Here is a 23055-nt window from a genome sequence, read left to right as displayed (position 1 = left end):
ATTTTTCTTAATCTCAATGTTAAGATAAAGACCATAAACATCTCGCACATTCGTGACAAAGGCCTTATAAAAACTCCAAACTTCTTTTTTTTTTTTAACATTTTTGCATGTGGTTGGTTATTTAAAATTTTGGAGATCCATTAAGGAAATTAACTTTTGATTTAACATCTCAAAAAAGAGGCATATAGAAGATTCAACAAATACCCATGGATTTTATTTTTAGTTAACATACTATAATTTACCCCTTAATAGCATCCAAATCAGAGGATGACATCAGCAAGATGGTGTTATAGGAAATCCCAGGCCTTCCTTTCCCCTCCAGAGTCACTGACTCCTATGAATTTTTTAAATAAAAATTTCTACAATTTCATCTAACAGAATAATTTTCACATAACCAGATTAGTACTTCAAACTTAAGACTGAAAATTTATGTCAGCATCTTATAAATGTGTTGATAAAGATTCTCTACGTAGTATTCAACAAAATCTTGTATTTCTATATACAGTAGTGCCTTTCCTCCAACGGGTTCAAGGTACTTTCACATTGCTCATTGTACTAAAAAAGAAAATGCCCATGAAGTAGACAGGTATTATTATTCCCCCTTTATAGATAAGGAAGCAATGTGTGCAAGCACAGCAAAGGCCCATTTTAATGCAATTTTTGAATATAATCAAAATTTAGCATGTTAAGTACAAAAAAATTATTTTTGTGCTCTAGAAGTAAGCAATCTAGAACAGATACTTCAACAGATTAACAATCTATCCTTTCCCATAAATTGTTCTTTAATCAGAAACCAGAGTCTATTATACTAGTCCACAAGTCTGACTGACAAGCACATCTATTACAGAATAATTATGAGAATATCCGAAACAATACTTCTACACAGGAAAAGCCCTAGTGCTCTAGAGAAGTCTATCATGCTTGTTTTTTTCTGATTCTAATTAACAATTTATTATTGTCAGGGTGGCATTATATTTGGAAAATTTATGATTGACATAATCTCTCATTTATGTAGAACTCCTTAATTACTATCAATATTACTGTAAATTATTAAATACATTATTTCATTTAATAGTTACAACCACCCCATGCAGAAGGGTACTACACTAATCCAATAAATACATTACTGGTGAAGAAACTGAGCATTAAGTTACTTGCCTGAAATCACAAGAACCATAGCACTAACTGAGTCCGGGATCCTATTGTGGACTGAAGGTCTGTGTCTCACGGAATCCCTGTGTTGAAGCCTAAGTGCTTATGTGACTATTGGATGACAGGACCTCTAAGGAAGTACCCTAGTTTTTGCTCCATAAGCGCACTTTCCCCCCCAAAAGTGGAGGGGGAAATGCCTGTGCGTCTTATGGAGCAAAAAATACAGTATTTTATTAAATATTTTAACACACCATTTGGTTCAAGATATTTTTTTTCTTATTTTCCTCCTTAAAACCCAAGGTATGTCTTAGGATCAGGTGTGTCTTATGGAGTGAAAACTACGGTAATTAAGCTTATATGAGGTCAGAAAAGTGAGACCCTGACCTAAGAAAATTAGTGCCCTTGGAAGAAGAGACCCAGAAAGCTCACTATCCTCTCTCCTAGCACTCAGACGGCCACATGAGATGAGCCAGAAGGTAGCCAGCCATCTGTAAGCCAGGAAGAAAGCTCTCATCAAAAACTAAACCCTGCTAGATCTTGATCTCTGGCTTTCCACCTCCAGAACTGTTGTTTAAACCACCCAGTCTGTGCTATTTTTTACAGCAGCCTGAGCTTAAGACTAACACAGGCCTTTCATTACACACTGAATTAATGTCTGCATAAAAAGGTATATTTTTCCCAACTACATTAATTTCGTAGAAACCCTATGAACTGTTATAAAAAAACAACAACCTAGAGCTCTAATATAGTTAAGGATAATTACCAGATATTTGCCATTCTTTATATATTAGAAATAGAATTATTAACTGTCAAGCAGGAACTCCGCCTTCAAGAAGAAATGATGAAGAAAACCAAATGATTTTTTTTCTTATTTATTTTAGAGAGAGAGGAGGGAGAAAGAGAGAGATGGGGGGAGGAGAGGGAACCATCCACTCGAAGTTGCTTTCTGTATGTGCCTTAACCAGGCAAGCCCAGGGTTTTGAAACAGTGACCTCAGCATTCTAGGTCAATGCTTTATCCACTGTGCCACAAGTCAGGCTAAAAACCAAATGATTTTAGCACCCTAGAAAAATAATAACCATGCCCATTATAGTAATTATTAGACTATACTACATTAACACAGTAGTTTGTTTTGGGGGGTTTTTTGTATCTGAAAGTGACCTATAGGTACAAGCTTTTTCCTAACTGAGGAACAGGACAGATTACCAATCAAGAATCTCAGAAAAAAAAAGTGTAGCTTCAGACTAACTTCCCACTTCAAAAAGAGCAGTGTAAGGCTTGAGTAAATTTTAATAAATTTATAATTTGGCAGTGGCAAAGGTTTAAAAGTCTTAGGATGTTCATTTGGTTTTGTTTCTAAAAAACAGCACCATGGAATTCTAGAGTTTGGTTAATATACCTAACATCTAAATTTGGAATTGCAACTGTCCTGAGACTGATGGTTTTAGCTTACTGGGCTTCTCCATACCTACATAAAACATTGACCATTAGAGGAAGATGACTATAAGAATATTATCACACTATCAATGAAAAGAAGAAGAATAAGTGTCAATTTAGAACCAGTTCAGGGTTCTTAGAACCAGACTTCAGGGTGACTAAAAATCTGAAAGTAAATCTCCTTGCCTAAACTAACCCTGAAAGAGTTCCTAGGTTTCTCTGAAGGTAACATTCTCTTTGGAAGGAAATTAACCTACGCTCCCTTATGGAATCACTAAAAATTGTTCCAAGCTGTCATTCCAAACACAATGAGTCACTGCTGCTTCTCACTGACTCCTGTCTATACTGGCCAGAGGCTCTGAGTCTGAGAATACTCTGGACAATTCAGTATAAGAATCCTTATCAAGCCATACACAGGACAGAACCTGGCACACAGATGTTTAAAAAAAAGAGTTCACATCTAACTAGACTATGAATAAGTTTATTAAATTTATACATTAAAACAAAGCCTGCACTTACCTAAGATTCAGATTTAAGAATTCTAAGCAGTGATCCCTAATTACTACACACAGAAAACATCTGTGCTATAACTTGCACAATTCAAATGGAAAAAAAAATCAACTCTTAATCCAATATATACTTACTATTGCAGATAAGTACATAAAAGACACAATTTAGTACTATCAAGATAAAAAGATGAAAAAGTGAATCTGAAAAATGATTACAAGAGTTAATAAATGACCTGACCAGGCAGTGGCACAGTGGATTGAGTGTTAGACTGGGATGCCGAGGACCCGGGTTCAAGAGCCCAAGGTCGCCAGCTCAAGCGTGGGCTCATCTGGTTTGAGCAGGGCTCACCAGCTTGGACCCAAGGTTGCTGGCTCGAGCAAGGGGTTACTCAGTCTGCTGAAGGCCCACGGTCAAGGCACATATGAGAAAGCAATCAACGAACAACTAAAGTGTTACAACGAAAAACTAATGATTGACGCTTCTCATCTCTCTCCGTTCCTGTCTGTATGTCCCTATCTACCCCTCTCTCTGACTCTCTGTCACTGTAGAAAAAAATAAAAGTTAATAAATGTAAAGTGCCTGACACACAAGTCTTACTGTCTAATAGAAAGGCTAAGATCAGTCAGTATAAAAATAATTATAAAAGAAAAAAATGTCACAAAAAGCATTAAATGCTATACAAGTTCAGAGTAATGAGAGATTTCTAACTAGGGGAATCAAACAATTCCAACATTTCGAGATTGGGTGATTTAGAGACCACCAACAATATCAGCACAGAGAAACATAAAAGGAGAAGTATGTAGACTTCAGTACTATAAAATGAATCTTTAAAAAGTAATGCAGAGTTATAAAAGGGTAGAAAGAAGATGCTTGACTGATGAGGCTGGATGAAAAGAAGGTTTTTTAAAAAATGAAACTTATGTGAGGTGTCTAGACCAGTGCATCACACACACACTTTCCATTAACAATAGTTACACTGGTAAAAAAGCATATATACTAATGATTAGGGTGACCTAAGTATGCTAGAGAAGCAAAGGAAAAAATCCAGCATGAGGGAGACAAAAGAAGCAATAATAACTATGAAAGAAGGTCAGGAACAGGTAAAACGATGCAATTAGTGAAACAAGCAAACAGTGCTAACTTTAAAGAAAGCAGATAATCCCTTATCTAATTAGAAGTGAAGAAAACTCAACACTGACAAATTTTGAGATGAACAGACCAGATGGTAAGGAAATTCACTCCAGATGCCCCCAACATTTTCAGCATGAGAACCATGAAGCAAGGTTATCTGAAGATATAACAGAAGTGCACATGGGATTCAAATGTTGGTGAGAATGAAAGTGGCTTTAGCTGATTCCCTGACATCTTCTCACAGAAGTGGAAAAAAGCAACATGGTAAGGAAAAAACTAGGGGAATCAAACAATTGATTGGAAAAAAGCAACATGGTAAGGAAAAAAATTGTGTATAATCCTTATTTTTGGAAAGTAAAAAATTCCTCCCACTAATGACCATTTTAAACAACAACAAAAACTACTTGCTTTTTTAAAGGCTTTTAATTTTGTTCCACTAAAGCATATTAAATGACTACAGACAAATCTTGTTTCTAAAGCTAAAAGGTTTTATTTATATAATGAAGACTAGTAAATAATGTCAATCAAATGTCAAATGACGAAAAAAAATCAAGTTTATTATAATTTGTTTTAGCTGATGAGCTCTTCTGATTTTTTTTCAATCTACAGTATTGAGATATTCTTTTTTAACTTATAAAATTCATATCTTAAAATGCTTTAAAAGTGTCATTCTTAATCAAGTAATGAGCATCTTTTGTTTTGCTCTTCCTGTGAAGAAAATGAATAATGCAACTATTTTCAACAAAAGTTTTATCCCACCTGGTGCTATTAACTGGTGAATACTTGATGTCCGGGTGACAGCTGTGCTTCGTGATTCCAGACTCGGACTTTCTCCTTTCCTATTACTTTCTGGAGAAGAATCTCGTTGGCTGATTTTAGAACTGGTCACTGTTGTTTTGTTATGACAAATTGTCAATGACTGAGTTTGACTACTGCTTTTTGGCGGACCATTCTGTGAGCTAGATAACACACCCAACTTCTGGCTGCGTAATGTTAAATTCTGAACCTGAGAACCACATAACAAAAAATAAAGATGAAACAGATGATATTAATTGATGTGGTAATTATTACCATTATAACAATAATAAAAACACATTTATATTATGCTTTTCATACATAAAGCTCCAAGCACTTGAAACAACTGACTAATCCTTAAGGAAAGGGGAGTAATCACTCTAAGAAATCATACCTTAAATATTGACATTTTTAAAAAAAGACATTAAGGGAAAGAAAAATCATTAAGAACTAAATGAAAACAGAATATATATATGAACTATGAGTCAATTACTCTGCAATGTATTGCATTTTAAAATCGTTACCAGCTTGGAGATATCCAAAGAGGAGAAAGAGAAAGGCCGTTCCAAATATCATAAAAGGGAAACGTGAGCAAAGGTGCAGAGGTGGGGGAGCCCAAGGTGTGTGGGGAAGCACGGGTAGTTCCTTCAGTATCAGCCCAACTGTTCCATGCCAGGACTGTGACACATTAAGGCTACAAGTACCTCATAGCTCACATACTTAGAAAGTGTGGATATGTGGTAGGCAGTTAGACAGACATGAGTAGAGCAAGGGCGATGGGCAGGGTACAGGTCACCGAAGCAAGGACGACAGTCTCTAGGCCATAGTGTGTTTCAGCTGTAGGCCCAGAAAGCAAAACCAGACAAGTGAACATGATCACAGCTGACCTGAGGGACCAGCTGCATTGATTAAGGACCTCCCTCAAAGGATATATCTAGAGAGCTGATGAATATTCTGTTGAGATACTCCCCTGAGACCTCCCCTAGTCTCCAGCCTAAGCCCTTTGGACTAAAGACCCAGCATGCTCCCCGTCTCCCTCCTGGGAGTCTGCCCTGCACTCCCCCCCAACCCAAGGCGCATTTCCCTCTTTCTCTTAAGCTCCGCCTCTTTTGCCTCTGTAACTTGTATCCTAAAGCCCATTTCTTCCACCTCTGTGACTTCCTAAATAAATCTTCTCTTATAGTTTGGGTCTTGGCTCTGAATTCTTTCCCAGCCAGAACTCAAGTACCGATGTTGCTGCCTGACCCCACCAGTCTACCACCTGGTGTCATGTTTGTTCCCACCAACAACAGATACAATACTGCTGTCTTAATAGAAGTAAGAGATAACAAAAAAATTACCAGCTCTATAGAGATTATAAGGAAACAGTAATCTTGATGTATAGAACACTGGCTTGCCTTTGAGAACCTGACCTCATGAACTGAAAAGACTGTACATGGCCTTGAAATTCAGGTTTCTGGATGGCTCCTGCCTATACCTGGACCTATTCTAAACATATTGCCAATCTAGACGGTGGCAACGATCATACCAAGTATGATCACATGAGGTTATAACACTTCCCAACAGCCAGGCTGAATATGCCTAGCTAGGTGCTTGCCTACCTGGAATGAATGTACCAAACACATTTATGCTAGCACTAGCCCTCGGAGGGAAACAGGAGTAAAAGAGATTCTGAAGTGACAAAGTAAAAGATATACTGCTGCTCTATGAATGTTCTTCAGTTTCATGTGTGTTCTCTCTACAACTATATCATTTCAAAGGCTATACCTTCTCTTTTTAGGTGCCAAATGCAGTGCTCAGCCAATAGCAGGTGCTAAACAAATGTTTATTTCAGGGCAGTTGATGTATTCATGAGTTCTATTCTAGCTACTGAAAGAATCTTCTAAGTGAGACCATATGGAGCATCTTCTATGATTTCTGTCAAATATTTCATAGCATAAGTGGACTAAAAACTGTATTATTGAAATTAAATGCAAAAATAAAATCCAGGTTTCTCAGCTTGCCACTCTAAGCCCTTCAAAGTCGAGGCCCAAACCTCTTCGAGCCCCCCTTCCACTCTTCCAGTCCACTATCCTCGTATTCTACCTAAACCGTCCTACTCGCCCTTTTCCAAACTACCCTGCACTTCCTGCATTTAGAGCCCTTGCTCAAGTTCCTCCTGCTCACATGCCATTCTTCCTGAATGCTCCTTCAGGGCTGGTAAAAAACCCCACTCACTCTCCCAAAGAATCCTCTCCAAAGTTCCTCACTAGAAATATATCATTTCTCCTCCCATCTAATGCTTTTCCTATAGAATCTGGGCCGTAATGGCGATAGCACTAATGTCTAGCTTAGTTTAGAATTACTCATGTCTGTCTCTGTGAAATACTGAGACTCTGGCTGGCAGGCTCTCATCCCTCCCATTCATTTTTTTACTCCCCACAGTTATGTGATGCAGACAGAACAGAAACTGCACAAGTCTGAGGTATTCTCCTGTATCTGATTCTGAACATATATTACATGGCCTTTTTTTTCTCTTCCATATTTCATTCTATTTATGGTTTTCTTTGGCTAACATTAAAACCTTTTCATATTTTACCAAAAAATCTCAACAAATATCTAATGGAGGTATAGTAAAATCGTGTGTGTGTGTGTGTGACAGAGAGAGGGACAGATAGGAAGGGAGAGAGATGAGAAGAATCGATTCTTCATTACAGCACCTTAGTTGTTCACTGATTTCCTTCTCATATGTGCCTTGACCAGGTAGGTACAGCAGAGTGAATGACCCCTTTGCTCAAGCCAGCGACTTTGGGCTTCAAGCCAGCGAACTCTGGGCTCAAGCCAGCGACCATGGGGTCATGTCTATGATCCCACACTCAAGCTGGTGAGCCTGTGCTCAAGCCGGATGAGTCCATGCTCAAGCCAGCAACCTCAGGGTTTCAAACCTGGGTCCTCCGTGCCCCAGTCTGACACTCTATCTACTGTGCCACTGCCTGGTCAGGCCTTTTTTTTTTAATTAAGTGAGAAGTGGGGAAGCAGAAACAGACTCCCACATGCTCTGCCTGCCTGAGCTACTGCTCCATTGCTCAGCAAGCGAGCTATTTTAGTGCCTGAGGCCAGGCCATGGAGCCATCCTCAGTGCCCAGGGCCAACTTTGCTCCAACCATTTGAGCCAGCCATGGCTGCAGGAGAGGAGGAGAGGGAAAGATGGGGAAAGGGATAGAAAAACAGATGGTTGCTTCTCCCATGTGCTCTGAAAAGGAATCAAACCCAGGACTTCCACACACAGGGCCAATGCTCTTACCACTGAGCCAACCAGCCAGGACTAGTAAAATCTTAAAAACTTGAAAACTGAAACATTTCCTTCAAATGAAAAGCATATATATTCACAATGTAAATGAGGATTTGACACAATGAACCCTAAAACCTGCAGTAGTCCATTTCTATAGAATAAGGTACTCTTTCCTTCTAAATTTCCTTTTGTTTTCTAGAATCCTGAAAAATAAAATCTGTGTGTACATTTTATAATAATGTATGTTATATACTAAATATTTTTATATGAATAGAAAAATTTTAGACTATGGCTATAATATCTATGGTCATCTGGGCTTAAATATTTACAATAAATTTCAAACATGTAAACTGTATTTCTAAACGATATTACAAAGTTAATGTAGATGGCACATATTCAGATTTCCTTAACACTTCACTTTCGAAGAGCACAAATGTGAGGGCAGTCTGATGTCCAACTTTCATTTCATCTAAAGTTTCCTATGATCAAATTATGGAAACTTTCTGACTTAAAAAAGTCTAAATTTCCTGTTAAGTATTTTTGCTAATTTCATACTTTACAATATTATAGTGGATTACCCAAACACTCGCACACCAATTTTTCAATCTGAATCCAAGAAACACTGTGTGAATTACAGTAGCATCCATTCTTTGCAGATAAGGAAACTAAGAGTTACTGTCACATTGCTGGCAGTAGATCTGAGTTTCTAGATTTTAAATCCAAAGGACTGTTTTCTTTTCAATTCTTACAGTACTTCCCACATAGCCAAAGTAAGTAAGACTCCTTACTTTTCTAGAAATATACTTTTTTTCCAAACATGATATTTTTGAAAATAAGATTTTTTTATTAAAAATTTTTTTTCAGAAGAAGGGATGGAGCATTTAAAATAGTAAATATGGGTAAAATACTAAGGAAAAACTGTCATTCTGACTTCTATCACTTAAAGACTTAAAATAAAATTTCAAATTTGGTTACTCCTCAATTACACACTATTACTTTAAAAACTGAATATATAAGCTTTAAAATTAACAAAGTGGAGTACAAATTTTTAAAAACAGTCCTGAACTTGAGGAAAGTCACCACTGGAACATTCAAAGTATTAGCAAATCTTACCACTGCCAGCTCATTCAATGCCTTTTTTTTTTCTGACATGAGAAGCAGGGAGGCAGAAAGACTCCCAAAAGCGCCTGACTGGGATCCACCCGGCAAACCCACTAGGGGCAATGCTCTATCCATCTGGGGTGTTGCTCCATTGCAACAGGAGCCATTCCAGCACCTGAGGCAAGCCCATGGTTCCATCCTCAGTGCCCAAGCCAACTTTGCTCCAATAGAGCCTTGGCTGTGGGAGGGGAAGAGAGAGACAGAGAGAAAGGAGAAAGGGAAGGGTGGAGAAGCAGATGGGCACTTCCGTGTGCCCTGGCCGAGAATCGAACCTGGAACTTCCACACGCTGGGCTGACATCCTACCACTGAGCCAACTGGCCAGAGCCTCACTGCCATTTCAAAAGCAAGCAGAGAAAAACATTTGGTTCTTCAAAGTCTATCCTTGAATTAAGTCATATTATCACAGAGCCACACACCTGTATCATATCTAACTCAAGGCACTTTTATAAATTACTGTATTATGCTCATTATACTATTAGAGACACTATAAGATGTTTTCTCCATGAGAAACCACAAGAAAAACTGAGTTCTAGAAAGCATGTTAGTTGTATTTTCCCAGTTGGTTTACTTTACCTCGGAAACTGGAAATCCTTTAAATGGTTGTGCTTCTCCCTTCACTATTAGCAACTTCAAGCTAAGAAGCATAATTTGTGACTCATCTTTAGATAATATATAACAAAAATAGTAATTAGCAGCATGTGATATCTTATGTGTCAGGCAGTATGCTAAGTTCTTTATAATTACTGTCTCATGTATTCCTTATAACAACTCTGAGCTATCACTTCTAGTTTACAGTGAAGAAAACTGAGACTTAGCAAAGGTATTAATAAAAGCTAACATTTAGTGGGTTATGTATCAGACACTATTCTGTTTTTCACTTATTAACACATTTAATCCTCACTACAACATTATGAAACAAGCATTATAATGATTTTGTAAACATTTATTTTATTTTATATTATATTATTGAAATTGAAGCAAGAAATTAAAGATATCCAAAGAAAAAGTGGTAGAGCATGTATTTGAACCCAGAAAATCTGACTTCAGAGTCCAAACTTATAAACACTATGTTATACTACGACTTTGTCCAAAATTAATCAATTATGGTAAGTGACAGAGCTGGCAACTACTGCTGAAGTCAGAATTTGGACTCAGGTCTTCTTAGTCCCGCCTTGCAAAAAAAATAAACTAAAAGTACTAATGAGTGCCTATTATGTTCTAGATACCAAGCACACATATTATACATTCTTCAACTTACCCTGCAAGTATTATGACTATTTAGAGATGTTTGTTAACTTGTCTAAAGCCATACAGCTAATAAATAACCAAAATGAGAGTTAAACTTAAGTCCATGCAGAATTTTAAGCATATAATCTGAATAGCAACCTCACTCCTAGCTCCATGCCACTTTCCTTTATTTGTGCTTTTTTTTTGCAAGCTTTCTATTTATTTTACCTTGTTTTATTGCATGCATCTTATAAATCAATTAAAATTGTGCCTGACCAGGTGGTGACTCGGAATAGAGCATCAGACTGGGACACAGAGGACCCAGGTTCAAGACCCCAAGGTTGCCAGCTGGAGCACGGGCTCAGCCGGCTTGAGCGTGGGCTCACCAGGTTGAGCACAGGGTCGCTGGCTTGAGCAAGGGGTCACCCCCCCGGTTACCCCCCCATCAAGGCACATATGAGAAAGCAATCAATAAACAAGCAATCAACAAACACTAAGATGTTGCAATGAAGAATTGATGCTTCTCATCTCTCTTCCTTTCTCTCTGTCCCTATCTGTCCCTCTCTGATTCTCTAACTCTGTGAAAAAAAATGTTTTTTCATTGGAACAAAATATAAATAAAAAATAAAACTGAAAATATTCTGTAGGTTGATAATGGTCTAGTTCAGTGGTGGCAAACTGTGGCTCGCAAGCCACATGCAGCTCAATCAGATTAAGGACGTTTATAGCAAAGGCCAGTTTAGGAGTACCCTAATTAAGTTAATAACAATGTACCTACCTAAACAGTTTAAGTTTAAAAACTATGGCTCTCAAAAGAAATTTCAATCGTTGTACTGTTGATATTTGGCTCTGTTGACTAATGAGTTTGCCAACCACTGGTCTAGTTCTGTTAGGTCTTAAAAAACCAAAAAACAACAACAACAAAAAAACAGGAAAATCATTACTTCAACAAATCCATTCCACAAAGAGGCATTATAAAAGGTTAGAGTTAAGAAAACCTTAAAGTTAACAAAAACAAAGGTCTTATTTTGTAAATATGAAAACTAAAGTCCAACAAAGTTCAGGATTTACAGAACACGTTAGAAAAAATTTGAATTTAACTGATTAACATGTTTATATGCTAATACATCAAATCGACCTTATTATTAAATAATATATAAAGAAAGTCTATAAAAAGTATCAAAGAATATTATTGCTATTCTCATTTTTTGCTTTTTACCAGAAGACTAAGACTACTAAATCAAAAATAGGAAGCTAAGGATGATCCTAAGATATACAGACTAATTTCTATGGAAAAATACCAAAATGGAATTAAACAAAGTAATATTCTACTCAACTGCTTTAATTTAAAATTTACTCAATTCATTTTTACCAACTTTACTGAGGTATAACTTACACACAGGAAAATAAATGAACCAGTTCAATGAGTTTTAACATATATAATATGAATACACACACACACACACACAATCAAGGTATTTCCATCACCCAGAAAGTTCACTCATGACCGTTCCCAGTCAATCTCCCCCACATTCTGCTCCAGGTACCACCAAACCAATTTTTTTCACTCTAGATTAGTCTTGCCTATTCTGGAATTTCATATAAATGGAATCACAGAGTATGTACTCTCTGGTGTCTGGCTTCTTTTGCTAATTATAATGTAGTTGTTTTCTTCTTCTTTATTTCTGAGTAATATCCCACAATTTGATTATCCCAGTGGTCGGCAAACTCATTAGTCAACAGAGCCAAATATCAACAGTACAACGATTGAAATTTCTTTTGAGAGCCAAATTTTTTAAACTTAAACTATATAGGAAGGCACATTCCCTATCGAGGGAGCACGGCACACGGTATTTTGTGACAGAGCCACACTCAAGGGGCCAAAGAGCCACATGTGGCTCAAGAGCCGCAGTTTGCCGACCAGTGCATTATTCATTCACCAGTTAAAGAACAATGGTTGTTTACAGTCTGGGGCTACTCTGAATAGAGCTGCTATAAACATTCATTTATATATCTTTATGTGGATATATGTTTTCAAATCTCTCACAGTAAACACCTAAAAGTGGAATTGCTGGGTCACATGTTAAACATATATTTAACTTTATAAGAAACTGAAAAACTGTTTCCCAAAGTGGTTGTACATTCTCTCTAGTCTCCTTCATTTCAACCATACTAGTGAGTGTTTAGTGATATAATTGTGGTTTTGATTTGCATTTCCATAATGATTTATGATGTTTAGCATTTTTTCATGTGGTTGTTGGCCTTCACATATCTTCTTCTGTGAAGTGTTCAAATCTTTTCCCCGTTTTTAATTGACTTGCTCATGATATTATTACTGAATTATAAGCATACGTTGCATATTCTGAATACAACTCCTTTGTCAGATATATATACTGTATTGTGAACATTTTCCCTTAGTCTCTTCATTTTTGTAACAATATCTTTTGAAGAACAGCTTTTAATTTTGATAAAGTCCAATTTATTTTCTTTCATGGTTAGTGCTTTTTGTGACCTAAGAAAGCTTCGCCTCCCCTAGGGATGTGACAATACTCCCTATGTTCTCTTCTACAGGTTTCATAGTGTCGGCTGTTACCTTTAGGTCTAAATTCTACTTCTATTTTATTTTTGTGAATGGTGTGAGGAGAAAGCTAAGGTTCACTTTCTTCCACACTACCAAAGTACTATTCTATTCCATTTTTTAAATTTAAAATTTACCCAATTTAATTCACTTTCCATCTTAAAATCTATCTTGACTTAGTTATTACATAGCTGCTTGCAAAGGAATCTACACAATAACATCTCACAGAATAATAAATATATCTGGCTTTACAATAAAACTAAACACAATGTTATAGCAAAAACTCGTTCTTACTGTATTTTATTAAGTTTCTATCTGAAATGTATGACAAAGAGCACTGAGATCATCAGTAACTTCAACACAAATCTATATTTATCTTTAACCTGAAGATCCAAACCTCCAGCACCACATTATGAAGCTAGACAAGCTCACCTGAGTAGCTGCAGACTGACAGGAAGATGACGATGACGACGAGACAACAGGAATGTCAGACTGGACAGCAGCCACAGTGGTAGCGGGTGTGAAAATCAGCTGTACAGACAGAAAAACCAAAAAAAAAAAATACCCTAAGACAAAAGAACGTGTCTCACACACAATGTATAGCAAGCAAGGGAGACTGAAATTTGTGACAGAAAGACAATGCAGTTTAGGACTGCCTTCTAAGCAAAAGGGTTTTACATGACAAATAGAAGTTTCTGATAATAGGGAACTGAAAAAAATCACAAACATTTTTGAAATAGCTCATGATTCTGATGAGTAGAAGAAAAAATCAGTGCTCAAAAAAAGTATTCATTTCAGTAATATGAAATCCTCATACCAAGTATTTGCCCCAAATAAGCTATTATAGTTAAATTTCTCCCAACTCAAAACTATCATGGCGGAATTCCTAAAACATAAGTTAAAATAGACAGCCATAGTCACTACTCTTAAATACAAATTAAAGTGAGAAACATAAAAAGAAACCCCAAAAGTCTTTTCTGTCCTCTTTACCACAAAAGATAGCTATGCCATATGCCACACTACTGTATTTCCCTCAGCTATCTAGAATCTACAGTACAAACCAAGGTTACTCTTGTCTTGATTTTAAAACTATCTGTAAAAAAAAAAATTATTCTAAATGTAAATGCCAGAGCATGTCAAAATTCAACAACACCACAGCCTGCAAAAAAAGCTTCACATCAAAAACATAGTAATAATAAGGGAAGTACATAATTTATTTACTAAGAATCACCATCTCCTTTCAACTGCTTTTTTCAATGTGGAAACAGAATGCCATTAACTTAAAAAGTTAATACAATCCCCTTAGAGATTATCCAGTCTAATTTGGTAAATTATGACAATTGTTTCCAAGAATGTATAAACACTCTATTTCAAAACTGCATGGAGTTACTCAGTTCCTCAAACACCAGTTCTGTTTAAATTAAAATTACCAATGAAGGGATCTTTTTAACTTCAGTTCTTTATAGCATATTAAATTTAAGTGAATTGAACAAAGTATAACTTTCACAAGAAGTAAATTTCTAGTACAAACAGCTGAAAGCACTAAACCTAAAGAGATGGTCTATTTAGTTTGACCCACATGAAAGTTCCAAAGGGTCAAAAATAGTCAAATTAAAACCATTTCAAATGGTTCAGCCTAATTTTGAAGCATATTATTAATTAAATAAAAATTCATGGTAGAAAAAAGCCAGAAATGTGACAATGTCTATTGAGTAATCTATAAATAAAAGGAGGATTATGTCATTGTTTCCTGTTAGAACTATGATGGGAAAATTTCTTTGAAATTTTAGTGGAGATCCGGGGATCCAGATATATATTTAGTTCACTGGACAGAAATGAAAGTAAATAAATATATGCTAGGACCAAAGTTTCCTTCTAGCTACCTGTAAAGACATCAAATAAAGTAAATGTCAACCAATTTCTACATTTCTTAAAGAAGCTCAACAGTTAAATTGAGAAAACAGTAGGTTCTTAAATTAAGAACAGCCAAATTAACATTCCTATATTAATAAAGGATCAAAGTGAGCTTAAGAACACAAATCACCTTGCAAAATTTGAGATGGTAATAGCCAAAGCTAAGAATCATCTGGTAAATTACCAGAAACTCCAACCCAAATTTCAGAAGATGCCATAATATAAATTCTAACTTATAGTTAACAACCAAGTTTTAAATATTTCATCAAATCTAAGATCAAACATATACAATGATTTTATGTATCACTATAAGTACCAATTATAACTGTAAGATGCTACCAATTATAAAATGCATCTTAGTTTCAGAGGTTTAAATGTTAAAAATGGTTTAAAATCAATAAAACTTTTTATTAAAAATAATCACTCCTAAAAAAAAATAAAAATAAAAATAATTACTCCTATGTTACAGATCTGGCCAATTCTCAACATTGCCGATTACTATTTGATATACCAAGAAGGCCTACCAATTAGAGAATTTTCATGACATAAATGGACAAGAGCTAAGCACATGCACATAAAAAATTTGTTAAACATTTCTTAAATATTAAAAATGCCTCTAATTGCATCAAATCAAGAAACATTTTGCTCTCTCTCTCAAGTCCTTAAACACTAAAAAAGTTTGGTAGCTCACATCTTACCATTTGAGCTCGGAGATACATTTGAGCTTGGCTTGCAGTTAGGGTAGGGGAGGTACTCCCTAGTAACATAGTCTGTTGGGTAATACTGCCGCTGGTAGAACTGGAAGCCTGGGAACGGCTTATTAACTGTGCAGGTGTAGGAGAAGTGGAGAGGTTGATCTAAGGAAGAAAATATATTAGGTCATAGGCTTCCATGTCACTGAATTTTACCAAGCTGCAGTTAGGCAATCAATAGTATATACAGTAGCTAAGGTACCTAAAAGAGAGGACTTTAACTTTGACAGACTGCCCTCACTTCTTTGGGCAATTATTTTGCACATATGGAAACAATAGCAATTGCTGGTTAGTAATTAGAACATTTTTGAAGGATATCCTCAATGTTTGTTTCAATAAGATTCCAGTATCTGAAAATATTATTTCCACTACCTCCCAAAAATGTAGGGCTAATGTTCCATTATTTTAATACTCCATGTAACTTAAAACATTCAAATTAACAGTTTACATTATTTTGTCAGATTGTCACATTCTGAGGGATTTTTGAAGTGAACAAAAATTAAAACACAGATAATCCATTCACATACATAAAAATATACATGTAACATATAATTAGCATAACATTCTTCCTCAAAAGCTATCACAGAAAAAACTACAATTGCTACTTGTCAAACAGATAGAAAAATCCTGAACACTAATAATAAAATTAAATTATAAACACTATTTTAAACCTTAAAACTATTGTTGGCCCTGGCTGGTTGGCTCAGTGGTAGAGCATCAGCCCAGCATGTGGAAGTCCCAGGTTCGATTCCCAGTCAGGGCACATAGGAGAAGCGCCCATCTGCTTCTCCTCCCTTCCCCCTCTCCTTTCTCTCTATCTCTCTCTTCCCCTCTCGCAGCCAAGGCTCCACTGGAGCAAAGTTGGTCCGGGCACTGAGGATGGCTCTATGGCCTCCGCCTCAGGTGCTAGAATGGCTCTGTTTCCAGTGGAGCAACACCCCAGATGGGCAGAGCATCGCCTCTGGTGGGCATGCCAGGTGGATCCCAGTCGGGTGCATGCGGGAGTCTGTCTGCCCCTCTGCTTCTCTCTTCAGAAAAATACAAAAAAAAAAAATACAAAAAATACAAAAGAAAAAAAACACAAAAAACTATTTTTAAAGAATAAACTAGTACATAGTTTATTTCTAGGATACATAAGAGACTAATAATTGGTTTTATTTGTGAAGGCAAACTGGCTAGGGTAAATAAGAGACAGGGCATAACCTTTTTTTTGTTGTTGTTATTGTTGTATTTTTCTGAAGTTGGAAACGGGGATGCAGTCAGACAGACTCCCGCATGCACCTGACCGGGATCCACCCGGCATGCCCACCAGGGGGCGATGCTCTGCCCATCTGGGGCACTGCTCTGTTGCGCCCAGAGCCCTTCTAGCACCTGAGGCAGAGGCCATGGAGCCATCCTCAGTGCCCGGGCCAACTTTGCTCCAATGGAGCCTTGGCTGCAAGAGGGGAAGAGAGAGACAGAGAGGAAGGAGAAGAGGAGGGGTGGAGAAGCAGATGGGCACTTCTCCTGTGTGCCCTGGCCGGGAATCGAACCTGGGACCCCTGCACGCCAGGCCAACGCTCTACCACTGAGCCAACTGGCCAGGGCTGGGCATAACCTTTTTTATCTTTCCAAATTCATACCACTTCAAGTATTATCCATATTAAAAATAAAAAATATTTTTAAAAATATTAATATAGGCCCTGGCCAGTTGGCTCAGTGGTAGAGCACCGGCCTGACGTGCAGAAATCCCGGGTTTGATTCCCAGCCAGGGCACACAGGAGAAGCGCCCATCTGCTTCTCCACCCCTCCCCCTCTCCTTCCTCTCTGTCTCTCTCTTCCCCTCCCACAGCCAAGGCTCCATTGGAGCAAAGTTGGCCCGGGAGCTGGGATGCCTCTGTGGCCTCTGCCTCAGGCGCTAGAGTGGCTCTGGTCGCAATAGAGCGACGCCCCGGATGGGCAGAGCATCGCCCCCTCGTGGGTGTGCCAGGTGGATCCCAGTCGGGCGCATGCTGGAGTCTGTCTGACTGCCTCCCCGTTTCCAGCTTCGGAAAAATACAAAAAAAAAATTAAAAAATGCCCTGGCCGGTTGGCTCAGCGATAGAGCGTCGGCCTAGCGTGCGGAGGACCCAGGTTCGATTCCCGGCCAGGGCACACAGGAGAAGCGCCCATTTGCTTCTCCACCCCTCCGCCGCGCTTTCCTCTCTGTCTCTCTCTTCCCCTCCCGCAGCCAAGGCTCCATTGGAGCAAAGATGGCCCGGGCGCTGGGGATGGCTCTGTGGCCTCTGCCTCAGGCGCTAGAGTGGCTCTGGTCGCAACATGGCGACGCCCAGGATGGGCAGAGCATCGCCCCCTGGTGGGCAGAGCGTCGCCTCATGGTGGGCGTGCCGGGTGGATCCCGGTCGGGCGCATGCGGGAGTCTGTCTGACTGTCTCTCCCTGTTTCCAGCTTCAGAAAAATGAAAAAAAAAAAAAAAAATTTAAAAATTAAAATAAAATAAAATAAAATAAAAAAAGATTAATATAATCCAACCTCAAATCCTTTTTGTGGACAAAGCAGAGAATAAAATTTAAAAAATAGAAATTAAGAAATCATTTATTAGACTTTTGATTCAAGCAACAATGCAGACTGGACTCATATATCCATCTTCCCAAATACACTCACTGAAATGTTAAATATACATGAAAATTAGTATAGCTGAATTTTTAAAAAGGATAGAAGAAAATTTCTAGGTGCCAAAAAAGAGGAAACTCAAAGACATAAAAGTTCCAGCTGAGGCCAAGGTAGTCTAAGGAGATACCGGCCTACAGATATAGAAGACCTGGTCTTGAGCCTATTTCAGGGAGAGCCGGAAGTAAAACCCCTGTTTTCAGCCAAGATCCTCAAAAGGGCTGCTCAATATGTAAAAAGGGAGCCGGAGAAGCTCCACCTCATACCCTAAGGAACAGCAAGGCAGCTTGCCATCTGCCCTGCTCCCAGTGTGGGGAGAAAAGCTCCTATTAAAATCAAAACTGCAGGCTTGCACCATGTGGAGGTACAGAATGCAAATTTACACCCCCTATACAGGTCCATATTCCACCCCAAACACTAGATTTTGCACTAGTCAAGGACGTTTGTTAAAATGAACCAGTAAATGGAGGAAACTGAATGAAGGTTATAAAGGAGGACTTCTTTGGACTATTTTTGTAACCTCCTGTGGGTCTATAATGATTTTAAAATAAAAAGTTTTTAAAAACTGTATAGGGTATAGAAGAGGTGGTTCAGTAATTCTCTAAATTTAGTTTCATCTTTTAAGTTATTTCTTAATTTCAATAAAATACTTAAAACCTGTAATTCAGTACATGAACATAATATAATATACAGAATTAGTATGCAATCTGGTTTTCACTCCTAGCACACCCTAACACAGCATTTATCAATGCCCTCTATCTGACAAATTCAGTGAATTCTTTTCAGAATTTTTATTCCTTCTCAACCTTCTTTCTAACCCATCTCCAAAATGTTCATGCTTTGTCCTCAAGTTTTCTCCTTAAATTCCTAAATTATCACATCTATTCCCATAGTTTCAAAGAAGTCAATCATGATTACTCTCAATCCTTGATGACAAACTCTTTTCTGAGCTTCAGATCCAAATATCTTCAGAATATATCTTATTGTATGTCTCTTACCAACTGAAAATCAACATGTTCAAATATCACACTATTATTCCTTTCCTTCTTAATAACCAACTTCTTCTCAAATGGCCATGGCATCTTTTAAAAATCCCCCAACACAGATTCTCTGGGAGTCATCCTGACTCTTCCCTCCCCTTTACCACACATGCACCTTAATGTTTCTATACCTTTATTCTCCTTGTTTCCATTTTGACTTTAAATCACTTGGTCTGAGAATCTGAACCCATGGCACTTCCACCTAGATTGCTTAAGCAGCTACAAAGTGATCCCCCTACCTAGAATCTTGCCATCTCCTCCTTGCCAGATAATCTTTCCCCGATTTTATTAATATTAATCAATCATTTAAAACCTTCTGTGAAAGAGAAGGTAGAGGATTAGTAAAGGGTGACAGGGGCCAAACACATGGTAACAGAAGATGATCTGACTGTGTAGGTGGTGGGCACACAATAAAATATATAGATGATGTATCATAGAAATGTATACTTGAAACCTATATAATCCTAGTAACCAATATCACTCCAATAAATTTAATCAAAAATATAAAAAAGAAAATAAAAACCTTCTGGGCAACATTCAACCTCTGCTGACTCACTCTAGCATCATGTCCTGCCATTCCTCTAATCCAGTGGTGGTCAACCTGGTCCCTACTGCCCACTAGTGGGCGTTCCAGCTTTCATGGTGGGCGGTAGCAGAGCAACCAAAGTATAAATAAAAAGATAGAATTAACTAGAGTAAGTTGTTTTATGAAGATTTATTCTGCCAAACTTAGCGGAAATCCAACATAAAGTACTTGGTAAGTAATTATTATTATATGCTTTAACTTGCTGTAACTCTGCTTTATAAATTTTATAAAGTAAAGTTACTTCCCTATTTTATAAATCACCATTACTGTGGAACCAGTGGGCAGTTAGAAAATTTACTACTAACAGAGATACAAAAGTGGGCGGTAGGTATAAAAAGGTTGACTACCCTAGATCTAATACAATATCCTTCACATTAGCCATATGAAGCTATCTGCTGTATCATGATTTCTCAGGCCTGCATGGCCCTGGGAACAACGCTCTGGACTAGGTTCATCATTCCCTATCCCGGAGCCCAGCTCTCATGTAGTGAACAACTCCCTGTCAAAAATCTTCCGCTCTAGCCTGACCAGGCAGTGGCGCAGTGGATAGAGCGTCGGACTAGGATGCGGAAGACCCAGGTTCGAGGCCCCCGAGGTCACCAGCTTGAGCGTGGGCTCATCTGGTTTGAGCAAAAGCTCACCAGCTTGGACCCAGGGTCGCTGGCTTGAGCAAAGGGTTACTTGGTCTGCTGAAGGCCTGCAGTCAAGGCACATATGAGAAAGCAATCAATGAACAACTAAGATGTCACAATGAAAAACTGATGATTGATGCTTCTCATTTCTCTCCATTCCCATCTGTCTGTCCCTATCTATCCCTCTCTCTGACTCTTTCTCTGTCTCTGTAAAAAAATAAAAATAAAAAAAAATAAAAAATAAAAAAATCTTCCGCTCTAATAAGCTTCCTCAGGCATCCCCACATCCCATAGTAAAAATGTTTCCCTCCTTTTTTCCTGTTACCTTCCATATACTTCTGGCATATACTTCTACCTTCTAAGCAGTAATTTATTTCTTTAAGGGTGGGGACCATGAGTTATTCATCTTCATATATCCAATATATGGAAAAGCACTCTGGAAAAGTGTCTTCATTCATTAAGTTTAACTTAATATATGCTTTGTTATTTTAAGACATACTTCAGAGTATGTAATACATACTCTGAATGTTACATTAATGTAATACATATGCACATCACAAAAAGCATGAGTATGAGTGTGAGTGTGTGTGTGTGAGAGAGAAAACGAAAGAGAGAAATAATTTTTGGCATAGCCCCTAACAAAACAGAGTAAAAATGCAGACAGTGTGATGATATTAATTCAACTCTATTTCTTCAACTCTATTTTTGATGTGCTATATAGTGAATTATTAATAAACCCTCCCAAAACATGATCTTTTTCTATATCACTCTATAAAGAGACATTCTGAATAAAGACTTGACCCCAAAATTAAATCACTTAGCAGTGTAAAACTACAGCCAGGTTTTCTGACTTATGTATTTTGGCATTCAGGGAACCTTCCTATACCTCGAAAGCTTGATAATTTGGGTCACTCTGCAATAATAATCCCTTGTACTTCTTTTCAGTCAATGATGGGGAACGGAAGGAGGGAGGGAAGGAGGGAGAGAGGAAAGAAGGACAGGAGGGAGGGAGGGAGGAAACGTAGCAGGGTGGGAGGGAAAGAGAGGCTAAATGACTCTAGTAAGCACAGACCACACACGCTAAACAAAAACATAATAAAAGTTTTTTCAAAAAATGATTGGCGCCTGTCCAGGTGGTAGCGCAGTGGATAGAGCATCGGACTGGGATACAGAGGACCCAGGTCCAAAATCTCGAGGTTGCTGACTTGAGTGTGGGCTCATCTGGTTTGCACAAGACGCACCAGCTTGAGCCCAAGGTTGCTGGCTTGAGCAAGGGGTCATTAGGGCTGCTGTAGACACTTCCCCATCAAGACACATATGAGGAAGCAATCAATGAACAACTAAGATGCCACAACAAAGAATTGATGCTTCTCATATCTCTCCTTTCCTGTCAGTCTGTCCCTATCTGTCCCTCTCACTGTCTCTGTCAAAAAAAAAAAAAAAAGATTGGCTAATAGCTAAAATGTCTGAGAGTACTATTTAAAGAAGTAGAACACAAAGTACAGACAGAAAATTTTTTTCTTAAAAAAAACAAAACTAGTTACTTCCTAATTACCTACATTGCATTCCATTTTATCGAAGTTGTGAGATCAAAGAATAAATGTTTATAACATGTCCAGCCCAACCTATGAGAGAAGGTAGAGCATCACCCACCTCTGCAAGTCAAGCTGGCCCGACTAAAAGAAACTTCTCCTTTCCACCACTGATAAGGCTCTCCTCTACTTTCACCTTTGTTCCTCTGACTTGAACCAGATGCTCATAACAGTTTCCATTATTTTCTCTGTCACTTATACCCCAACACTTCTAAGTCCCTTTCACTTTATTTATTTATTTATTTTTGTATTTTATTTTTTCTGAAGTGAGAAACAGGGAAGCAGAGAGACAGACTCCTGCATGTGCCTGACCGGGATCCACCCGCATGCCCACCGGGGGGCAATGCTCTGCCTATCTGGGGCATTGCTCTGCTGCAACGGGAGCCATTCTAGTGCCTGAGGTGGAGGCCATGAAGCCATCCTCACCACCCGGGCCAACCTTGCTCCAATGGAGCCTTGGCTCCTGGAGGGGAAGAGAGAGAAAGAGAGAGAGAGAGGAAGAGAGAGAAAGAGGGGAGAGGGGGAGGGGTGGAGAAGCAGATGGTAGCTTCTCCTGTGTGCCCTGGCTGGGAATCGAACCCAAGACTTCCACACGCCAGGCCAACACTATACCACTGAGCCAACCA

The 23055-nt window shown here is 38.2% G+C and overlaps 1 protein-coding gene across 9 annotated transcripts in view; it reads right to left on the bottom strand.

The window, feature by feature from the left end:
* Positions 1-23055, bottom strand: part of PHC3 (polyhomeotic homolog 3) — a 77163-nt gene that overhangs the window by 36697 nt on the left and 17411 nt on the right. For 7 of the 9 annotated variants that reach the window (XM_066346865.1, XM_066346868.1, XM_066346864.1 and 4 more), the window contains exons 5-7: positions 15877-16035; positions 13697-13795; positions 4990-5236 (exon numbers count right to left, since the gene is read on the bottom strand). In XM_066346865.1, coding sequence (XP_066202962.1) covers positions 4990-5236; positions 13697-13795; positions 15877-16035 — 505 coding nt within the window. The remainder of the gene's footprint in view (positions 1-4989; positions 5237-13696; positions 13796-15876; positions 16036-23055) is intronic. The other 2 variants (XM_066346869.1, XM_066346871.1) reach the window with 1 other exon arrangement.

This window comes from Saccopteryx leptura, chromosome 8 (genome assembly GCF_036850995.1).
Source record: "Saccopteryx leptura isolate mSacLep1 chromosome 8, mSacLep1_pri_phased_curated, whole genome shotgun sequence".
NCBI classification, from domain to species: Eukaryota; Metazoa; Chordata; class Mammalia; order Chiroptera; family Emballonuridae; genus Saccopteryx; species Saccopteryx leptura.
The sequence above is the reverse complement of the archived record's forward strand: the minus strand, read 5'-3'. Positions and strand labels throughout refer to the sequence as shown.